The sequence below is a fragment of the Gordionus sp. m RMFG-2023 genome, chromosome 4 (assembly GCF_954871325.1).
Source record: "Gordionus sp. m RMFG-2023 chromosome 4, tfGorSpeb1-WG-v2, whole genome shotgun sequence".
NCBI lineage: Eukaryota > Metazoa > Nematomorpha > Gordioida > Chordodea > Parachordodidae > Gordionus > Gordionus sp. m RMFG-2023.
In genome coordinates this window covers 11,943,103-11,967,372 of record NC_088778.1, presented here as the reverse complement: position 1 = coordinate 11,967,372, position 24,270 = coordinate 11,943,103, and the positions used below count along the sequence as shown (strand labels likewise).

The 24,270-nt window shown below is 25.8% G+C and overlaps 2 protein-coding genes across 7 annotated transcripts in view; one reads left to right on the top strand and one right to left on the bottom strand.

Moving 5' to 3' along the window:
• LOC135928942 (protein cornichon homolog 4-like) overlaps window positions 1-15,948 on the bottom strand; it is an 85,431-nt gene extending 69,483 nt beyond the window's left edge. For 2 of the 5 annotated variants that reach the window (XM_065465396.1, XM_065465395.1), the window contains exons 1-4: window positions 15,836-15,948; window positions 15,722-15,790; window positions 15,569-15,681; window positions 15,380-15,520 (exon numbers count right to left, since the gene is read on the bottom strand). In XM_065465396.1, coding sequence (XP_065321468.1) covers window positions 15,380-15,520; window positions 15,569-15,681; window positions 15,722-15,790; window positions 15,836-15,910 — 398 coding nt within the window. In that variant the 5' untranslated portion in view covers window positions 15,911-15,948. Of the gene's footprint in view, window positions 1-8,931; window positions 9,265-15,379; window positions 15,521-15,568; window positions 15,682-15,721; window positions 15,791-15,835 lie in introns of those variants that run through there. The other 3 variants (XM_065465398.1, XM_065465399.1, XM_065465397.1) reach the window with 2 other exon arrangements.
• Window positions 143-9,214, top strand: LOC135928941 (BSD domain-containing protein 1-like). Of its 2 annotated transcripts, XM_065465393.1 has the most exons (6): window positions 143-226; window positions 277-396; window positions 436-555; window positions 1,169-1,330; window positions 8,102-8,249; window positions 8,407-9,214. In XM_065465393.1, the coding sequence occupies exons 1-6, from the start codon at window positions 188-190 to the stop codon at window positions 8,733-8,735; spliced, it is 918 nt and encodes a 305-aa protein (XP_065321465.1). In that variant the 5' UTR covers window positions 143-187; the 3' UTR covers window positions 8,736-9,214. The 2 variants fall into 2 exon arrangements, with proteins under 2 accessions (XP_065321465.1, XP_065321466.1); XM_065465394.1 differs by lacking the exon at window positions 1,169-1,330.
• Window positions 15,949-24,270: the final 8,322 nt, after the last annotated feature.

Here is a 24,270-nt window from a genome sequence, read left to right as displayed (position 1 = left end):
GAAAATCTAATGATATATTAGTCCTTATAATCCAATTATAAAAGTATATGTCATCGTGCCAACATTTTACCGCTTTTAACTGGGCAACTATAATGTAAAATTTATAAGTGCAGAAAAGTTGTATAGCATTCATACAAGCATCTATCCAATTCAAAAAAATTTTGTTCTTATCCTTGGCCAAATTTTGATGAATTACTTGTCATGTTTAAAGACTTTAACCGATAAAGTTTTTATTTATAAACATCATTACATTTTTTTTTTAAATTAATAATTAAGGTCAAACCAACATTTGAATCTGTAAGGACTGATTTAAACGAGATTAAAGAATATATATTACCAATATCCAATCATACAAATAATTATATTCAAGATACAACTAATTTTGCAAAAAAACATGTATATTATTATTTTTTTATAATTTATGCTCATGACTAGATATTGAATAATATATATGAAAGTTCTCGAGTTCTGAAAGAAGGTATTGATACAATATGGAATGCCCATATTGATTCAACTGCTGGTGATAATAAAAATTCTATATGGGATAAGAAAAAGGTTTTTCATTGTTATAAAATAAAATATGTTCAAATGATAAAAAGTTTTAAACTAAAATGAATTTTAATATTATCTGAATATAATATTTACTACAAAGTTAAAGGCTATTATTTTCTCAAATTACATTAAATTTTAATTACTCTAAAGGCTCAGACATACAAACCAAAGATTATGGTTTGAATCCTGAGTGATTTTGTTTATTTTAATATTATCTGAATATAATGTTTAATACAAAGTTAAAGGCTATTATTTTCTCAAATTACATTAAATTTTAATTACTCTAAAGGCTCAGACATACAAACCAAAGATTATGGTTTGAATCCTTAAAGAGTGATTTTGTTTTAATACTTTGTTTATGGGTTTTTTTTAAATAAACTTTAATTTATAAAATTTTACCATATCTACTTAATTATTGGTATTAAGAGTCCTAACTAGAATCATGAACACTTTTTTTTACATATTTATTATTAAATAGTTTCAAGGATATTGGAGGTATGTTTTGGCAAGTAGTATACCATGTCCAGAATGAATTCCATTATAAATTTAACCTTTGATGTTTCTTATATTTATGTCTTAACGTATTTGTAATGATATAAATATTTATTTTATTTAGGCTACATTGATTCAAATTCAAGAAACTGAACAAACATTTTTACAAGATTATTCTGATGATTCTAACTATCTCCAATGGGAGAAAGATTACAAAACTAATACCAATCAAAATAACCAAATATTATTAGAATATCCTCATTTGAAGAAATCCTATGAAAACTTAGTTAAAACATTTTTTTTGAATATATCATAAGCTATTAAATATGTCACTGATTATAAGAAAATAGGGTTACCATCTGTATGAAATTTAATTTTAGCATAGCATGCCTCAATCATACATTTAATACATAAAGAAGAAAGTGTTAAATCACTTAATTTATCTGAGACCACACTACATAAATCAAAAGAAACCTACTACATTCTTAAATGATGAAAGCTTAAAATTTTCTTTTTGAATAATTAACAAATATTTATTTGAACATGCACTTTATGTTCTTATTAAAATGTTGCAATTAAATTTTTGAATATTTATTTTTACCGAAGTTTGGAATTTGGAACCCCCTTAAAATTTTTAAAAAATCTCAAAAAGGGATTTAAATTTAATATTGTTAAAAATAACATGTTCATATAAAGGTTTTATTTAATATTTAAATTTCAGACATCTTCATAGGCAGGAAATTTAAGCCCTAATTTTATTTTATTTTCAGCCTAGCTTGGATTTTTGATTATCTTATGGCCCAGCCAAAAAAATATGGCCATTTATTTATATGGGTTTGTATTTTACAAATTGTTCAAAGTGGAATTGAAAATATGAGAAGTATATAAATCAGAGACCTGCAGGCCCGGCCCTAAACCTGGCCGTATTTTAAATTTTTTAAACATACCCGGGCCAGGCCTAAAAAAATTTTTTTTAAACATATCCGGGCCAGGCCTAAAATATTTTTTTTTAAATATATCCGGGCCAGGCCTAAGATTGTTAAACCCGGGCCAGGCCTTAATATTTTTTATAAAAATTTTTACATTATGAGTTAATGGTTATAAGATTACATTATATTATAGTTATGATTAATATAATATTGGGTGATGGTTAACACTACCTAACACCCACATATCGATCTAATTATTAATTTCCTGCAAATTTATTCAAAGTATTAATATATTTTTTTATAATTCATATCTAAATTTTTACAACATATTTTACCAAAACAATCAAATAAAGGAATATCTTAAATAAGCCCCAATATTCAAGTATTATTAATATATTTTTTATAATTCATATCTAAATTTTTAGAATATATTTTACCAAAACAATCAAATAAAGGAATATCACTTCTTGAAGTTTGTAATACCTTTCAAAGCGAAAAAGGAGAAACAAAATTGATTTTACTTAATATAAAGCATTTTTTAATTGAAAAATTTGTTTTACACAAGTATCATTTTATTTCTCTTTTTCTCTGTCCCAAATTCAAGCAATTACGTATGTAGTCAGGGACAGATCGCAAGATGACGGAAAACTATATAAAAGATTATATTAAATTACAAGAGGCTCAGGAAGTAAATGAAATACCATCGACCAGTCAAATTACGACTGTTGTTAAACAAACTGAATCGTTTTATGACAAATGGGGCGATGGTAATTCTGGTAATATGTCAATACCCGATGATGAATATTATAATTACATAAATAAAAAAATAGATGAAACATTTAAGGTGGATAATTTGTTAGAGTGGTGGGCGGCTCATCAAAGCGAATTTCCAATTTCAAAATTGGCAAAACGGGTATTGGCAATTCCTGCTTCAAGTGCAAGCTGTGAGCGGAATTTTTCCACTACTGGGAGAATTCTTGAAGAAAGAAGAAGTAAACTTCAACCTGAAAAGGTAGATATGCTTCTCTTTCTTCATGATAATTTGTGAATTTTTAATATCTTTCTTGAGTATAGGGTTTCGTCAATCATGCTGGTTTTTTACTTTGCAAACTGTCAAATATTTATTGCATTTATTATATTTACCTTGAGTCATGAAAGTTTTTAATCCAACATTTTTCATTATTTTTTTACAATATTATATAATACAATTATCTTCTTTTGTTAAAAATTTATATTATAAAATTAATTATATTAATATTTTCAAAATACTATTTATTATACATGCATTTTTTTAAATAGCGATTTATATTTATTTTATAAATTAAATAGTAAATTAAATACAATATATTATATTCTCAAAATATTTTCCATTTTTATAAATTAAATATTAGTTTTATTTTTTTAAAATGCAATATAAAATATAGTATATGAAAATATTATTACCATTTTTATGAATATTAGTTTTATTTTTATAAATGCAATATAAAATATAGTATATGCTCAAAATATCCATTTTTATAAATAACAGTTTTATAAATTCAATATAATATTCTCAAAATATTAGCTTTTTACATGTATTTTTTAAATAATAAGCGATAATACTCGCTGAAAAATATGGTAAAATACCTCATAGGTGAATTTTTGTATATACCAGGTCGAATATAATTTTAAAAAATTCCGAGTCGGGTCTGAATTTTTTTTTAAAAATATCCGGGCCGGGCCCTAAATTTTTAAATCCGGGCCAGGCCTTAAATTTTTAAATCCGGGCCGGGACGTAAAAATTTTTAAATCCGGGCCGGGACGTAAAAAATTTATAACCGGGCCGGGCCGTGCAAATGGTACCTCTGCAGGTCTCTGATATAAATATTAAGCCCTTCAAATATATCATATTCCAATTGATATAATTTAAATTTATTTTTTAAATGACTTTAAAAATCATACCATTTTTTCATAGGTCTCTGATTTCAATTTTTTGAAAATATTTTTTATAAAAATACTTAATTTATAATTTTGTTATTATAATCAGTGATTTAAACTGTAACAAATACTAGTTCAGATTCGATATGTAAATAATAACATCAATTTGGTTTGAACATCATGAAAAGAAAGGGATATTTTTTAAAATTTTGTCACTCTTCTCAAAAAATAATATTGAGTCATAAACAATTAAAATTAAGATTCCTTTCTCTCAGACAATATTTAAGGAGAAAGGAATTGTTAACTTAAATGCATCGTCAAATAGCAATATAGAAAAATAATTACTGATTATTTATCACATTGTGCGACATATCAATAAATGATATAATTTTTTTTTAAAAATTTATTTTTGTCTTTAAAGAACCCTTACTTAATAAACTAAAAATAATTTTAAAATTAATTTTTTTTAAACTATAAAAATTTTTTAGTGTGTGTATTTAAATGCTTGGAAAAAGTATTATATTTTTCCAATTTCAAACCTATTACAAAATAAACACATAATTTTATTATTTGATAAATAATTTTCATGAAATAATTTAAAACATTCTTTTTTTTGAAATAAAACAATAATATACCACATTTGTACAAATCACTTTTCTAACCAATTTACACCAAGGGTTTTTGCACCACGCCTTTTTACTTTATTAATTATCACCCCCGTGTGAGATTTTTCTTTATATTTGGTGTCAATTGATATTAGTTTTTTTTTATGTTAGCGTTCACATTTTTTTTACACTTACAGAGTATCTCTGCTATTGAAATTTTAAATGTTAATAATGGCATCTGTTCTTTTCGGTAACTTTAAAGCTACAAAATCTCATCTATAAATTAACCAAGAATTTAAGAGCATCATATCAAGTATATGGAATACTATACGTTGATATCATTTACGTGATATTATATGAATTCGATATAAAGCAATCAATTAATCCTTTAAATCTACACCTCCCATATTTTTATTGTAAACATACAGATGCTGGACAAAGAATTTTGTCGTTCCTTAAAATGGAGCGAAGCTTTTATTTGTTCCCATCTTTTCTGGCACATTACATTAGCAACAGATGGTTACCTGTATTTGCTGACCAATACAGTCTTGATCTTGGAAGTTTTAAAATGGACATATAAAAAATAATACATATAAATTGCTCTAGTTCATTTTTATAGAGTTAGGATTTTTTTGAATGGCATACATGTTGGATTGCACAACTATTATATCAAATATCTTCTCGAGTTGGGTTCATAATATTTACTGACATATATTCTTTTCCCTTCCATATGGGAATCATAATGGGCTTATTGTTTTTAGAATCTTTTCATTTAATTTTTCTATAATCTTTCTGAGTCATTATTGTTTGCTCATCACTATCTGAATCACCTAAAAATATATAAAAAATTGCATTTTATAATTTACCTACAGCATCAACATCTCCTGATCTTGAATCAAGAATTTCTTCATCTGATGAACCACTAAGGTTAGAATTAGAACTATCATATGTAATACAGTATATTTTGACTTTAGATAGCAAATAAAGAAATTTAATAATATAAAATATAATAAAAAAAAGCCCAAATTCATATTGCATTTGTGCACATTGTGTATCTGGGTATACGTACCTTAAAATTTAAATTTTAAGCACTATTCATGAATATAACAATATATTTATATATAAAACATTTCTTTTACCTTTATTTAATAGTATTTTTAACTTACCGTTCCTTAATAATTTGTACAAGAGAAATTATATAATTTATGAAATGGAAAATGCAATTATTTGAACTACGTATTATAGAATTTTTATCTTGATAGCTGTCTTTCATTTTTGACAAAATTAACTATAGAAATAAATAAAAGATATGTGTATCTATTATATATTATATGTATTAAACTGTAAAAATTTTTACGTTAAAATTTTTACCTTTTTTATGGTATGTGTATTCAAATATGATGTGTGCATTAGAGGGTTAAAATTTTAAAAGGTTCAAACCGTTTACAGGTATTCCAAGAAGTTAGGTTTGGATGACAAATTTTTACCATTTCAGATTTAGTTAATAATAACTGTTAATATGGGTTCAGGTTTGAATCCACGGTTATAATCAGGGATCCGAACCGTTAAACCGGTATTTTTTATCGAACCTAAACCTCTAAAAACATTTCTAGCCAAACCTGAACCGGTTCGAGTCTCATAATTTTATGTTTATAAAATAATGTGGAAGTTATTACTAGTAGTATATTGCAAAAATTTTAATTATATTCAAATTTTTTGAAAAATTATTAATTTTTATAAACTTTAGTATATTGCCATTTACAACATTTTTTAATATTTTAAGCTTATATATTATAATGTCTAGAAAAAAATTAAATCTAATATATAAATTATTTACATATCGTATTATAAATAACACATCAAATCTGATATCATACTGGCTAGTGAAGGTCAACGGTCCGGTCCTATCGGTCTTAGACCGGGATCGGACCGGACCGATCTTTTTCTTGAAGACCGTGGTCCGGACCGGTCTTTTATTATTGTTTAAGTTTGCTTTACTATACAATTAATATAATTTTTTTGTATATTTTATTTTATGATATTTTTCTAGAGGAGTCATTTTAGATTTTGTTAATTTTTATTTTACAATATGAAAACCATAAGTTTGTCCAAGAAACATTTTACTTATAGTCCCAATAAAAACATAGAGTATGTGTTTACTGCAGTACCAAATTTAATGTATCGTCAGCACCTAGTAACAAAATAATTGTTTATAATTTTTTAAGCAATAAATTAATCAAAATAGGCAATAATATTATTAAAATATTTTAGTTATTATATAGTTCTATTTTTTTAAAGAAACTGTCTGTATAATTTATTGTAAAAATTACTTAACCTTATTCTTAATAAAATAATTAGGTACCTTAAGCAGACATCTGATAAAACATAAAATATATACTTCTAGATGAAAATGAAAATATCTCAAAAAACACAATCTACTCTTAATTTTAATATGCCCTCTACAAGCACAAAATCATTTTTTTCAATACCATTGGATAAATTTTATTGTTTATATAATACTCTTATATTTAATAAAATGATAAAACAAATCAAATTAGGTTAAAAATATGTTTTTTAAACAAATAAAAAGACCGGTCCAGGATCGGTCTTTTTATTTAGGACCACGGTCTGGATCGATCTTTTTCTTAAGGACCGTGGTCCGGTCCGGTCCGAGGGTATCGGTCCAGTCCGGACCAAAGACCAGACCGTGACCTTCACTAATACTGGCAATGCCAGCTACCCAAGTTAGTGTGGAAAAATGTTTTTCAACAATTAAGTTTATATTATCTCCTTATAGATGTAATTTGAGTGAGATGATTTTGAAAATATATTAAATGTGCGGCTTAATAAAAAAAATTTAAGTAATTGTTCATATTAAAATTAATCATTGATATATTTATTTGTTATATTTATAAATTAAATATTATTTTATAATGTGCAAATAATAAAAATGAAGGTTTTTATTTTAATTTTGAAATAAAAAAAAAATTTCCTTTTACATAATCCTAATGTAAGTTTGAATACAAATGTGTTCAAACCGGTTTTTAGAGGTTCGAACTGAACCGATATTTTTATTTTTTGCGAACCGAACCTGAACCGTAATTTTTATCCGAACCTGAACCGAACCGATATTCGTTTCGGTTTGGATCCCTGGTTATAATACCCATTTTCTGAAAAAAATAATTTTATCTTTTCGATTCAAGGCTATTTGAAACTTAATTTTCTGGGACTATTATAGAAGCATGCAGAGTTTTAGGCCACAAATCTACTCGCCTATTGCTTTTATTTTCAATAACCAAAGCCAGATCTGCTTTTGAAAAATATTTAGAACTGGAATCCTTTCTTAATAATGAAATATTTTTTTAATCTTAAAGCAAAATAATATTTTTTAAATGATTTTTAGAATAATATTCATAACTAACTTTTTGTTTTCAAACCTTAATAAGAGCTAACTACGGCACTGATTCCCACCCATAAACATTTAAAATATTTTTTGAAAATGTTTGCCAAAATCTTATATACATATAAAAGTCGCATAAAATTATTTAAATGTTTACCTTTGATTTTAAATTAATTTTTTTTCCTTAATTATTATTATTATTTTAGGTGCCAAATAAGGTAAATGATACCGATTTTTGGAAAAAATATGATTACAAGGTTCATTTATTGGAAGAAGACGAGAAAATGCGGCAATCACTTTTATTACGCGCATCCACGTCTCTTAAAGACGATTTAGCATGGGATGGAAACGAAGGTTTTTTTTAATTGAAATTTTTTTTAAAATAAAATTTGATAGGAGGCAAAAATATATATTGCAAGGTAGATTCATTATATATTATTTTTATAAAAGCCCATGATTATTTTAAATGTCAGAATATTTAAAAATGATTTCTTAAATAAATTAATGTTAGATGATTGGGAAATAACTTCGTCACTAATATCAACCCCGGAAATCATATCTCCCGATCAAGAACACTCAGTCAATAATTCTAACATCACTTTAATAGAAGATGAGATAGAAGGAGACGATAACAATATTGTGAAAATTGACAAGCTTCTCGAGATACATAATTCTGCCTTTGCTAAAAATGCTGCCACTAAATCGACAAAATCTGCCATAGAAAATTTATCGTCTTCAAATAAACTCGAACCACTAAACATAGATATTAAAGAAGGCAAAAACTCTACACCCCTTAATAAAAACAAGGCTAAGAAAAAAGATTCATCACATGCGGATTGACATGATGTATAAACCTTTTCTACCCCTTCTTTTATTTGGAAAAAGCGTTAAATGTATTTGTATTTATTCTAACAAAATTATAAACAAATTTGTTATAGCATGTGGCAATTTTTTAAAATAATATATTTCTCAAACCTGAAAAAGTGGGTCATAAATAAATAACCAACAAAAAATAGCCTTATTTTTGATAGGATAATACTAATATAATTATATACCTTATAAATTTTAATTGGGGGTATTTATATATTTTTAAATGATCAATACAATTTTACCATAATTAGTTAATATTTTGATTTAAAATCTATTTATTATGCACAAGAATAATATTTATATTAAATTTTTACAATGTTGTTTAAAAATTATTTATATAATAATAATTATGATAATTGAGAGTTTATGTTCGGTATTATAAGCTCACATCACATTATTTTGTATATGAGATCAATTATCAATTTTTTTTTAGAAAGGCGGTATATTTTCTTGCTTGTATTCCTCGTAGTTCAAAGGATTCAATAAAGATATTATCATGCTTTAGTATAGAATATATTAAATTTTAAAAATGAATATGTGGTGTATCATTTACACATGTTCTCTGTAAAATAAATAGGCCATGTATGAATGACACATGTTTTAATTAATGAGTGCAGTTAATTATCTTGACCACGTTCTTAAATGTTATTTAAAATGTTATATATTGGGCATTATTTATCAACGCGGAATCGTCTAAGGTTGCGTATTGATAGCGTTGGTGACTTAATCAATCTTTTTAGATATTAAAGCATAACAACACAATATATAGCTTATTCATTAGAAAACCTTTATCGTGATTCTATCAAAAAAATACATTTATATTAAAAAATCGTACAACCAGTTATTAAGCTGATTTTAAAGGTACTTACTAAAATATTCTTCAAAAAACTTAATTATTTTTTTATAGCATGATTTTCATGAAGTCAAATGCGAAATGCAAAAAACTGAGAATATTTCTTTATAAAATGTATCGTATCCACCCTAACCCTAAACTGGTACCAGATCTTACATTATTTCAATTATTTAATTGGGCCCAGTACTGGATTAAAAAATTTTTTTTAATTAATTCCTATACATAAAATATAAATCTAATTCAATAAAATATATTTAAATTTATTAGCATATCTTTAAAAGTAGAATTAATCTAAATAATCGACAGTATTCAATATTTTATTATTTAGGGATAATTTCTTGTAGGAATGTAGATATTTTACTACAGTAGCGGGCTGATAATTTGTCTTTTTCTAAATATCGGCTGGTATTATTAATTTCCCCACCCGATAAAATGGCGTCTTAATTTAAAATTTTACAGTATTATTTAATATTTATGACAATATATTTATTAATTTAAGAATATTTTTATATAATTGTAGTGATAAATTTTAAAAAAACTAACTAAATAATTAAAAATATGCTAAAAGAAATAATAAAATACATAATTTTTTTTATAATGATGTTTACGATTTTAAAACAAAATAAATAATTTTTTAAAAATTTACATTTATCATGAATAGACTAGATTGGATACTACTTTCTACAAGATAGAAATATTTTTTGGAACAAAAAAGGATTACAACGATTTTACTATACAAATAACAATAAATAATTAATTAAAATTTGATAATAAATTTTAAATGACATATGTTATGGTTATAGTATAGTCTAATTTCATGTGTTATAACTTCTTTGTTTATTAATGTCACATGTTAATATGAAATTAAAGCCAATTTTTTTCTCTTACGATAGACCTCTAAAGATTTTTTCTACAACAAAATAATGTATATATTTTATTTTATTTAAATAGTTGTTGATATAAGCTATTTAGAAATTTTACAGTTGTGAAACTCGTAATTTTTCGCACCTTCCCCGTATCTTGGCAGGTGTATATGAAAAATACAAAATTATAAATAATATTCAAGAGCTCTAAACTTGATTGCACATATTTTATTAATATTCATTAACTCATACATCAAACCACTATATATAACTCTGACTATGAAACAGAGTTTGAAATGCTCTTCAAAATAAAAAATTATCAAAGATTTTTTTTGAGAATCTTCAATCAGGATTTTGATCAAATTTAATCTAAAATTCCAAATATTATTTCTAAAAATCTCACAAATAAATTTTTTGTGATTTTTATGATCTTAGATTTTATGTAAATTTAGGGCAGAAAAAATTTCTTTGTTTTTATACTCTGCCCTGCCATGAAATAACAATAATCTCTAATAATATAACTAATTATATTTCCAAATGTTATGGTCTAATTTTGTGAATAAAAATAAGAAAACACCTAATGCATGATAATATTCAGAACTTACCATAATAAATTTATGCTACTAATAGTCACATTACTAAATATAAAAAAAAATATGATTTCTTTCTACCTAAAAAAATCTAAAATTCATTTAGGTATAAAATATTTGAATATTCATTAGCTCACTAATAAATGTTAAAGATAAATACTCAAGAGATAAAATGATAATTCTAATCTTTGAATGTAACCCTTTTTTATAGTATTTAATTACAAAAATATTGTATATTTGTTATAATTTTATACTTGTCTACAGAGTTGGGCAGTAACGCGAATACTTGTATCTAAGATACAAGATCCTTTTTTGTATCTTGTACTCAGTATCTATTTTACATTTTTAATAAGATATTAGTATCTAAGATCCTTTATTCTGAAAAGAATCTTGTATCATTTTCTTGACAACAGATTTTTTTAATATTCATGTTTAAAATTTTACATACACAGTATATATCTCATTTTCTTTGAGAAACTTGTATTAATTTCCTTATTTATTTCCGCCATATTTTAAATATAATGGCAACAAAATTAGCTGGAAAATTTATAACTAAGGCAGATAGATAAAAATTAACAACACCAAAACGAAATAAGTATAGATTATATTTTATAAATAAATGTAACTTGATAGAATATCATTACCAATTTTATGTAATATTTTATAATTTATAGGATGATTAACACTCATGGTAGTAAAGAAGAAGGTAGTGAAATTTATATTATAGAAATATGTTCCCCTGAATCATATTCCCAATCTTAAAATTTTATATGGAAATTTTTTTTAAATAAAAGTTTGTACAGGCTAGATGTAAAACCTGTATAAACAAAAAAATGATAAAGGGTTAAACACAAATTTTGTGAAATATATTAAAGTATATTATTTATGTTTAGTTAAAAGGGGCATAGGTTATTTTAAAAATTCAAATTTACAATATTGTCTACCTTTAAACCAAAATGATAATAGATTTAAAGTAAATATTTTCCTATGATTTGAATATAGTGAGGAATGAGGCTTTTTGACATCAATATCACATCCATATTTTAAGAAGTTATGTTTGAGTAAGATAATAAAAAAAAAATTTCAAAATATTTTAATAAAAGAAGTCCTAAATGTAGTACCAGAGTCAGTCGCGTACGCAGCGGGGGGAGGAAGACAGGGGGACAAATCCACCCCCCCCCAAGCCAAAAAATGCAGATGCCGGATTCTATTTTTCAAAAATATTATTGTTAATATTCATTTATATTTGTTAATATTTATTCCTATCTCATATTATATTTAATTACATTTATTTATCACATTCATCTACTAAGTTATTTTATCAATTAATTTCGATTTCAAGTTTTCTTTGGCGTAATTTACCTATTATTTTCAAATTTTAGTGGCGTATTATTTATCTAAATTTCTAGTCAAATAATAATTATCTCTGAAACTCCTTGTCCAACAGGGAGAAAGATTGCAAGCTTGCCCAACGAGATCGAGTCTCCGCCATCAAGCAGTAACAGCTTTTATGGAGTTAAAAAAGCCGATTATTAATGCTATTGCTGAAATATCACAATGGCTTGAAAGAAATATTTCCTCAGAAGCAAGAAAATTATTGGATTCAATGCTTATTCCAATTTTTTTTTCTCATTGAATGTAATATTTAATTATACAACTATTTTATGTAATACTTTTCAAAAACATGACATTGACTTGATTAAGAAGATGAGAATAGCGGAGAGCATTTTATTAGAACTCAAGGAAATTTGGCTAATGTTGATGAAGAATTTTATGTTATTGTTGAGTCAAAAGCAAATACATGTTTAATATTTGCCCCCCTTGCAGCAAGCAAGCTCATCGTCAAAACATTAATATAGGATCAGTAGAAGAGTATTATAAAACAAATGGCCCCTCTCTTAGATACATTTATAACCCAAATAAATGAATGGTTTTTAATTCATCATGCAGCACTTACAAATCCGCAGATATTACTTCCACAAAAGCCTTTCCAACCTTTTTCAAATGGTGATGGAAAAAAAATTGTTAGATTTTTATCACGAAGATATTAAAATATATTATGATGCCTTATTAGCTGAATAACTATGATTAAAAGATTAACTATGGTTGATACAGTCCCAAAAAATGTTATGGATGCTTTACATTATTTCAAACACATTTTAGATTATATTCCCAATGTATTAAAATGGTTATATATATATTAGTAACTCTTCCCATTAGTAAACTAATGAGAGAACATTCTCTTTTTTAAGAAGAATAACAGAGCCCTGCAGGGGTACCATTTGCAGGGCGCGGCAGATTTTTTTAAAAAATTTTTCGGCCCGGGTTTTTTTTTAAAAAATTTTCAGGCCCAGCCCGACTTATTTGAAAATAAAATTTTCAGGCCCGGCCCGAATTTTTTTAAAATAAATTATATTTATTTTTGATTTTTATAGCTAATAATGGCGATTTCAAATATTTGGTTTTAAAATATACAGATCGGCCCGGATATTTTTTTTAAAAAAATTTTCAGGCCCAGCCTGGGTGTTTTTTTGAAATAAATTTCGGGCCCGGCCCGGCTATGTTTAAAAAAATTAAGTACCGTCCGGCTCGGAGGCCGGGCCTGCAAGTCTCTGAAAAGCATACCTATAAAATACAACTTCTGAAAGTAGAGGCATTTAACGCCAAGCAAGGATAGATAATTGAAAAATTAGCTCAAAGCATACAAAATACAATTATTCCTAAGAAACTTTTTGTGTATTAATTTATATTTCCAACATTTAAATTTTTTATACTTTATATATTTTAAAGGCTCAAAAAAATTCAAATTTCAATTTTGGATTATTTAAGTGATTCATATCGCGGTTATATTCACTTTACATTTTATAATTCTCATTTATTTTATAGTTTTTAAATGCCGGTTTAATATATAATATTTTTGTAATTCACATTAATTTAAAATTGTGTATTAGAAAAGTTATTAGTCCTAATAAATTTATGCTTAGTATTTTTAATTAACAATAATTATTCTTAAAAAATTTTATTATTCCCCCCCATACCAAATTCCTGTGTACGCGCCTGACCAGAGTATATAATCAAGCTCACGCTATAACACCAAGATTAACATCTAATGAAGAAAATGATAATATTTTTCTTTTGATGAAACAAATGTTGCTTAGTTCAATATTACAAAATTGAACTGGAAGTTTTAAATTATATTAAAGAAAGTCGAAATACATAATAAATGTTTAATTATTATCCTTCCATTAAGGAAATTTTTTATCCATATAATTAGTGTTGTTAAACGGCTCATTCGAGCCGATTTTTAAAAACGGCTAACTCAATATTTTAGCCAAAAAAATATTGCCTAAGCCTCGTGATTTCACTAATAGATGTCTAAACCATTGTGCCATCTCTGAGCAAAGTTTTCAGGCGTGCGTAATATTTTTCAGGATAAAATAACAAATTGGCCGTTTTAAAAATCGACTCAAATCGAGCCGTTTAACAACACTACATATAATACTGTAATACCTTCATCAGCTCCATTGAAAGGTTATTTAGTTTTGGTAGAATGTTAAACGCCATAAATTATTTGAAAAATTTGATTATATTATAAAATAATGAATGTATTTAAATACTTTTTTACAATACTAGTCTCCCTTTTCAATCTATGATAAATGGGCTAATTTAAATATTAAAATGCCTGATTATTATAATTAACTCATCATTGAATGTTTTATTAATTATTGTAAATATTCATTCTTATTATAATATGTATGTTTTTCACAAATAAATATTAAAAACTATATTTTATAAATGATTCTAAATTTGGTAATGAAAATTTAAAAGTATCTTGTATTTAAGATACTCTGATTAAAAAATGATACAAGTATCTTTTATCTTTTTGATATTTTGAAATATCTGTCTACGATTCATTTTTTCATAAAGAATCTGTATCTAGATTATTTTTCTGGAGGACCTGCCGAACATTACTTGTCTAAAAATCATAAATGGTTAATTTTAAACACTATATTTTCTCATAATTGCTTAGTATTAATTTTATAAGATATATATGATAGTAAAGTTACTATATCTTATTAAATGGTCAATATAGGTGTAAGAAATTTGCATATACTCATAATACTTGCAATAAGTGAACCTAAAGACCTCCAATAAAATTTATTTAGAAAAAAAATTAACCTAATACTGCTACCAACTCCCTTTATAAAAATCCTATGGCTCAAGATAATTGATATTAAAATTAAACCAAAAAATAAATGACAATTATATATTAAGAATATTAATGTTAAATTTAAAAACATTTTTTACCAATAAAGGAACACAAAAAAGAAAACTAAATGGTACCCCAGCTTTGCAATTGTAATTTTTATAGTATTCCTTAATTCACCTCGATTGTAAATGTCTGTAGGATCATATACACTTAAATTTCCTTTTGGAACAGTCAAATATCTAAATAGCAATATAACTTGATTGTTCTGTAATAATTATATAACTCACTTCCATAATAAATAACAAGGACATATTGCAGCAATTATTGACAAAAACCAATATTTTGAAAAAACTATAACAAGCGGTACTATAGCTGCAACTACAATTTCAGGTAATAAACACTGTTTTAAATTAAAAACATGATGATAATGAGCTAATCACTTTATTAAGGCGTTTACAGCATTGCATAGAATTCAAATAATCACATTCTAAATCTGTGAGAGTGATGATCTGATTTTAAAATGTTATATATTTATAATTAATACTAATGTATACAAAGTAAATCATCAAAAAAATCAATAAAGCGGAGAGAAAAACGCATATAATTGACAAAATTGTATCTTGGGCCATAAAACATATGTAGGGATAGTTGCATTATATAACAATCTGAGTGCTAGACTTCGACCAATTACATACTACCAGAAACTAGATCATCACGGTGGTGCTAGAGTTTTAACAGAAATCATTTATCTATTGTTCTTAAAAATACTATAAATATTTTTGATAATTTAACTTTAAAAATTATAACAACTTACATAATGAAAAACTATGTAAAAATAAAATTAGGTAAATTAAATCGGTTAATGATGCTTACTACAAAGTGATTGTATGGGAATATTCTAAATACCAACCTAATTTGCTAAATACCGACCAAAATTTATTAAAATGCAATAAGATCCTTATTATTTGATATATTATAATGGATTCACGTGGTCGAGTCCGGCCTCCTATATATCATCCCCCCAAAGATGGAACCACCAAGTTAGATTAAGAAAAAAAACATGACCATTCCCGGGATTCGAACCCGTGACCATGGGATCAGTAAGCCTAGCTCTTTCCTACTAGGCCATAGAGGCTTTATCATGATTTTTCAAATATATATTATAAATAAATTTGGTAGTGCCTATCCAAATGAAAAATAAAAACAATTCTTGATAGGTAGTACCTTAAGGTAGTAAGCATCATTAACCAATTAAATCGACAGTTGTTAAATACATTCAAGAAAATAATTTACGACCTTTCTTAGGCAACCATATATGTAATTATATCAACAATAAGAACCATTAATTTATAATAAAATAAATTATGTATTTAATCAACAAAGTTAAAAAAAATAGTTGATTTTTCTTATATCTATATACAGGGTTGGGCAAATTTTCAGAAAATTGTATTCGGATACAGATACAGATACTTTATAAAATTTTGTATTTAAGATACAAGATACTAGATACTTTAGAAAAATTTCAATAAGATATAAGATACAAGATACTTGTATTTATTTTTAAAAAAGTATCTAAGATACAAGATACTTTTTTAAAAAACTTTAAATAGTCAAAATCAAAATGTATAAAGCTTTATTTTCTTATCTATAATATAAATTTATAAAAAAATATTTAAAATAAATTGTAGAAAATAACAAATTTATTATAAAAGATAATGCGATATTCCATTTGATAATTATATAATTAGTAAATAATAATAAATCAGCATCATAAATCAGCATTATTTTTTAATATTATTAATTTTTCGTTCAATTTTTGACGATTTGGTCTATTAACCATATTAGCAAAGCTAAATAATCTTTCAACGGGGGCTGAGGAGGGTAATATTGTGTTATATTTAATAAATATTTCTTTTATATATTTACAACTATTTAACATATTTATACTCCGCTTGTCATCTTTCATATAATTTAGGACCTCTATTTCAATATCATTTATTGAATTATTAGAATTGGGTGTGGTACTTTTAAGGCAAAAGTAATCATCATCTTCATCAATTGAAGATTTTGTTGAAGTATTAATTTCAATATTATTTTTAAAAACAATTAAAACTTCATGTAATAACAAACCCTGAAGGTATTTTTTTTCTTCTTCACTATCAATCCAACGATTTTTAAAATAGGGATGAGAAATAGTTGCCAAAAATGCACTTTTAAAATTGTTATCAAAATCATATATATTTTTAAATCTTTTATTTAAATAATTTTCTATGGCAACAGCTAATGGTTTGCAAAATTGTAGATTGGTTTGAATTAAATTTGTAATTTTTTTTAACGACATTTAAAATTGGAGCTGATTCTCCATAATAGAAGTTGATTTCACTCTGTATTTTGTCAATCGCTATAGCCAATGGGGCCATTATATTGCAATATTCTTATAAATATTGAATTTCAATATCTCTTAATTTAGGAAATTCTAATTTTTGACATAATTTAGGAAGTTCGCCTTTAAATTTTAATAAACTATGAAGACTATCATACAAACTATTCCATCTAGTGCAACAAGGTGTAACTAATTGTTTTCCTAAAACTGCTTTGATAAGTTCTGCAGTTTTAGGCCTATTATTTGCATTCCATAGCTTAGTACATTTAGCTATTGCAGGATGATGAATTTTAGAAATGTTAGGAGATTCCTTAATAGCTCTCTCGACATCTGTTGTGGCAATTAGACTTATCGTATGGCACAAACAACGAATGTGTTGAAGCAATGTTATTGAGGCTTCTTTAGACCCTTAAATAAACAAATAAATAATTTTATTTGAATAATTTTTTTTACTAAATTTACAATATCATAATAAATTTTAAAGAAGTATTAAATAATACTTTCAATGATTTCGAATTCTATACATTCATCATCATTGATGTCAAAGTCATTCTCTACAGCTTCCATAAAACTCCTTGAAAGCTTTCTTAAAGTTAGAGCCGTTATCTGTAACAGTTGTTATAACTTTTTCGTCAATACTAAAGTCACGATAAATTTCTTTATTATGATCATCTTGAAGTACTTCAAAAAATTTGCCATTAAGTATGCTTAGTTTAAATTTATTGTTATAATTTTCGGTTGAATAATCATCTGAAGGCGAAGATAAATATATTATTCTATTTTCTTCTTCCATAATTTTAATAGACAGATATAAAACGATTCAAATATGGTAGTTCTAATTGTTAGCAAATTGCTATATGACGACCAACGTCATATATCAAAAATTATCTTAAAATATTTAAATTTTGATTAAATTTTTCATTAAAATCTTAAAACAATATCATTTTAAATTTTAATACTATTTAAATTAACCAATATAAATTTTTTTAAATCTGTATCTTTTTGAATACAAAGTTGGTTAAGATATAAATACTTTTAAATAATATGTATCTTAGATTTTTAAAAAGATACAAATACCCACGATACTGTCCAACCCTGTCTATATATGTAAAATGTAATTATATCATAAATATTAGATTTAGATTCTCATATATTATGCACTCAGAATAAATAAAAATATATTAAAAAATATTATTATTTTTTTTTACTAAATTTCGACAAAATGAATATACATAAATTAAAACAAAATTTCGCATTTGAGATGAGAAAAATGATATTTATTAATTAATGCATAAAATGAAAATATTCAACATAAGTTATAACAATCCATATTAATAATTTAATATAAAATACAAATACAAATATTTTCTTAAAAGGATTTAGTTCTGTTTCATCTAGTATCATATTGCTAATGCTAGGGTTAATATTTGCAAAATATTATATTGTAAGTAATATTATTTTATTCAAATAGAAGATATCAAGCTCTTGGACCACGTAAGGGTTTAGCTTAGTGCTATACAACAAAAATAAGGGTTGGTGTTTATATTAGATGGGGAGAAATATTTATTATACGCCAAACCAACTAAATTTGGTAAACTACGTGGTTCAGGTTAAGAACTGATATTAACCTCTGGAGCTTTAGGAGCCATCTTAGAGCTATGAAACAAAGATAAGGGTTAAAGTTATTGCAGTATTTGAATATGTTAATATAAAACATTTTTTATTTCCTATTTTTATCTTTCATATTATATTATATTGTAAAATTCGTGATCTTATTATTTTATTATATTTTCTTTTCAAATTAATATCATAAAATCTATAATGTATATAAAAGCTTTGTCACACTGTCACAATTTATAATATATATTTAAAAAATTGTTAATTTTGAAAAGCGTCTGTGGCCTAATCTGCAAGAGACTCGTTTACAAATCTTAAGGCAGGGATGCGAACCCGTCAAAATTTTAGCCCGAGTTCAGTTTGGGTTCGGTTTAAAGTAAAAAAATAGGTGGGTTCGGTTCGGGTTCGATTTAGGGAAATATTTTTGAATCCGGGTTTGCAGGGTTCACGGGTTTAAGAATTTTTGAATTGATAAAAAAAAATTATATATTTAAATCATAATTAAAAAACTTGACTTAAATTTGGTATAAAAAATTAATTTTTTAGTTAAAAATACAAAATAATGATTTTTAAATTAGATTTTTTTAAATTAACAATATCAAATATGATAATTTTAACTTTGATATGTTAACTTTCTAATCTTTGAGAATAAGTAAAAAATTAAAAATAAATGGCAAAAATGAATTTAATTGTTTAAAATTTATTAACATTCAATAAGAAACTTTGAGAATAAACTAAAAAAAATTTAAAAATGGCTTAAATGAATTAAGTTGTTAAAAATATATTAACACTTCACTTTATTGGAAATTCGAAAATTTTATAATATCTGAATTAAATTATTAATATTTGTTTTTACAATTATACAAATATCTTAATATATGATTTTAAGCAATTAAACCCGGTTGAACCCCAAATAAAATTCCTGGGTTCGGTTCTGGGTTTTGAAAATTTTATATTCAGGTTCGGTTCTGAATTATATTTTTTCGAAAACCTGGGTTTTCTTCTTCGGGTTCGGGTTTGGTTCGAATTCCTATCTTAAGGCATTGGGTTTGAATCCCAGCAAACATTTTTTTTTTCTTAATCCAACTTGGTATTTTTTTTTTAAATCTAACTTGATGGTTCCGTCCTTTGGGATGGGCATTAACTAAATTCCCATTGGGCTTAAAAATGTTGTTAGTCATTTGCAGACCTCTGAGGCAGACGCATATCATTTAGAAATGGATTCTTTGGCAGAGGAAAATCCATTATGATCTGCTGTTTCCGATGTCATCCTGGCTAAAGGTCTGCAATGGGCAAGTTTTAGTGCATCTGCCTGCTCATTTATTTCAAAATTTTGTTTAACTTGCATGTCCAATGTTTAAAAATTATCATATTGGTTGATTTGGCTCTTTATGTATTATTTTAATATTTTACATAAACTTAAAAATTATGAAATAAATCTATCTATCTATCTATCTATCTATCTATCTATCTATCTATCTATCTATCTATCTATCTATCTATCTATCTATCTATCTATCTATCTATCTATCTATCTATCTATCTATCTATCTATCTATCTATCTATCTATCTATCTATCTATCTATCTATCTATCTATCTATCTATCTATCTATCTATCTATCTATCTATCTATCTATCTATCTATCTATCTATCTATCTATCTATCTATCTATCTATCTATCTATCTATCTATCTATCTATCTATCTATCTATCTATCTATCTATCTATCTATCTATCTATCTATCTATAATAATAATATATATAAAAGCCGTGTCACACTCACAGTGTCACAGTCACAATTTATAATATATATTTAAAAAATCGTTAATTTTGTAATCATCTGTGGCCTAATTGGCAAGAACGTCGCTTACAAATCTGATGGCATTGGGTTCGAATCCCAGCAAAGATCATTTTTTTTCTTAATCCAACTTGATGGATCCGTCCTTTGGGATAATTTTTAAGCCCAGCCCGGGTATATTTAAAATAATTTAAATGTGGCCTAACCCCTGTACTTGTATCAAAATATATTTTCTTCAGGATCATCATGAAGAATAGATCCATATCATGAGAAGATGCAAGCTTATTTAATACTCTGTGGCTAACAATTTACCAAGGAGTGCTTTGTGGCTTCCATTGTAAATAAAAAAACGCTGAAGGAAGAATCCATTCCCACAATCTAATAAATATTTACATTTTATATAATTACTAAATGATGTCCCACAAGAATGACAAGGAATTAATATTCTCTTCAGAGTTGTTAACGCTCCTTTTTAAAAGTAGCGAGCTCCCGCTCCTACCTTCTCAAAAGGAGCGAGCTCCCGCTCTCGCTACTACATATTAAAAGGAGCGCTCCCGCTTCAACTAATGGAGTGCCGCTCCATAACCGCTCCTTTGATTTTCATTTTTTTAGAAGGTACACGAAACAAAATCATATTTTTTTATCAAAACGTTTTATTTATATTATATCATATATCAAAATATTTATAATCTTTTATTAGCTTTTAAAAGTAATAAATTTTCTAAATTAGAACCTAAACGCCCACGCCTCTCCCCTAAGACCTGTTTTGCAATACTAAATAGGCGCTCCACATGAGCTCTAGAGGGAAGCGGGGTATTGTATTTTATATAAATATTTTTTAATTCAGGGAATTGTTCAAAAATAGTAATTTTGCTATCATTATTTAAAAAATATCTATCCAATATATTATCTTCATGGTGATCAATTTTATGGAATCCAAAGAAATCTTCCAAATCATTGCAAGGTTCCCGTGAACTAGTAGTAGCTATTTTTCCGTCGGGTATTTGTTTCCTTAAAAAATTAATTAATCTGCCTTTTAGTTCCATATTTTTTGGATTTTTTATCCATTCCCAATTCAATTTGAATGCAGGATGGACAATCGCTGCAATGATATTATCATCATTATAAATATTTGAAAATCTGCAATAAAGTTATTTAAATAGATATAATTTATTTTTTATTATAAACCTTTTATTAATACCGCTTATAAGAGACTTTACAAGAGGTTGGCAAAACTCTAAATCTGTTAATTCGTTTAATTTTGAAATAAGTTTAGAAATGGTTGGACTTAGGAAACCCATGTCCATATGAAGCTCCCCTTCTAGGATTTTTAGAGCTTTTCCCATAGGCTCCATAACCTAAAATTTATTTATTTCACTAAGATAACGATTATATTAATATTTACTTGACTATACTCTTTACGTTCTTGGGAGTTAAAACGTATAAGCCCATGGTTATCACACAACTCATCAAGGTCCTTTTGTTTTTCATCTAATATTTTATCTAGCAAAACCATAGACTCATAATACGAATTCCACCTAGTGGAATTTGGGCATATTAGATACCTACCCAACTTTCTGATAATATCGTCCGCCATATTTGTAGACATATTTTGTTTATTCCACAAAGATTGACACTTTTGGAATAAACTTTGAGATACTATTTGAAAGCTTCTATCACTAAAGCTTTCTCTGCGTCAACTGTTGCCACCAAATTGAGATTGTGGCAAGCACATCGTGAATGTTGAGGGAGATAATCAAAGCTTTCTGCCCTATTATTTATGATATCATCAATATCCACAAATTGGAAATCATCATCCATCTCAGAACTTTTATCTTCAAACATTCTAAAAAATAAAAGGAAAGTTATAATTTTAAAATAAATATTTAAGATTACCTGAATGCTTTCACAAAGTTCCTACCATTATCAGTAATGGTTTTTATCACTTTATTCTGAATTTTAAAGCTTTTATGTATATCAATTATCATCTTGGCCAAAACATCAAAAGTATGCTTGCCTTGAACACGTCTTAGGGCTAAAGCTGCTGATTTTCTTTGCAATGATTTTGTGTCAATCCAATGAGCTGTTACATCCAAAAAAGACCTTTATAAGTTAAATTAATCAAGCACATTATAAAATATTGGCACTACCTTCTAAATCCACTCCAGTAATCCTCTGTGGTACACACATAAGATACTCCAGAAAGCATTTCTATAATATCATCCATCATTTTATCATAACGCAAACCTATCTTTGCTATTAGTGTTTGTCGGCACATTACCTTTGCTGAAGGGGAAAACGTTTTTATCATTTTGACAAAGCTAGGATTGTCTACAGTTGATAAAGGAACTAGTGTCTCAATGACATAATCAATAATTGCATTATCTCCTTCAGTTTTTGTAGGTTCATATATTTTTTGACTAAAATTTAATATTGACTGTTTTTTCTCAGAAGACTTTATATTTTGGCTAATATCTTTTTTATTATAACCAGAGTTGTACAAAAGATCTTCTTTATAGATTTTTGAGCGAGATCTAGCTCAAAAATTTGAGCAAGATCTTTGAAGATCGTAAAATTTGAAGATCTTTTATTTTTTAAAAATTTTGGGTAACGATCTTCAAAGATCTAGATCGATCTTGAAGATCGCTGCGATCAACGATCCTCAAAGATCTTCATGATATTTATTTTTTTACCCCTTTATTAAAAGCCCAGATGTTTTTCAATTTTCATCAAGGCAGGAGGAGAGGTATAAAACATAAAAGAAATATTATATTAATAAAATTGAAAAACATATGGGCTTTTAATAAAGGGGTAAAAAAATAAATATCATGAAGATCTTTGAAGATCGTTACACAAAATTTTTAAAAAATAAAAGATCTTCAAATTTTACGATCTTCAAAGATCTAGATCTTTTTATTTTGAGCAAATGTACAACTCTGATTTTAACTATTGATATGATTATCAATTTTTGAATATTGATTAACATGTACTCTCTAAATATAAATTTATAAATTAAATTAAAATTTATTTTATAAAAATCAACTTTATTTTTAACTGATAATCTAAACATCAAATTATTAAGGTAGATTTTTTAAATAAGTAATTGAAAAATATTTAATGAGCAGTATAAATATCTTTTTAGGTACTTTATTTTTTTTAAATTTTTTTATTATTTTGTTTTACTTATT

Excerpts from the sequence above, each read along its gene's own strand:
- LOC135928941 (XM_065465393.1), top strand. The coding sequence starts at position 188 with ATGAATTACTTGTCATGTTTAAAGACTTTAACCGATAAA. Across the intron at positions 227-276 it reads TAAAGACTTTAACCGATAAA|GTCAAACCAACATTTGAATC; the intron begins GTTTTTATTTAT and ends TTAATAATTAAG. Across the intron at positions 8,250-8,406 it reads AGCATGGGATGGAAACGAAG|ATGATTGGGAAATAACTTCG; the intron begins GTTTTTTTTAAT and ends AATTAATGTTAG.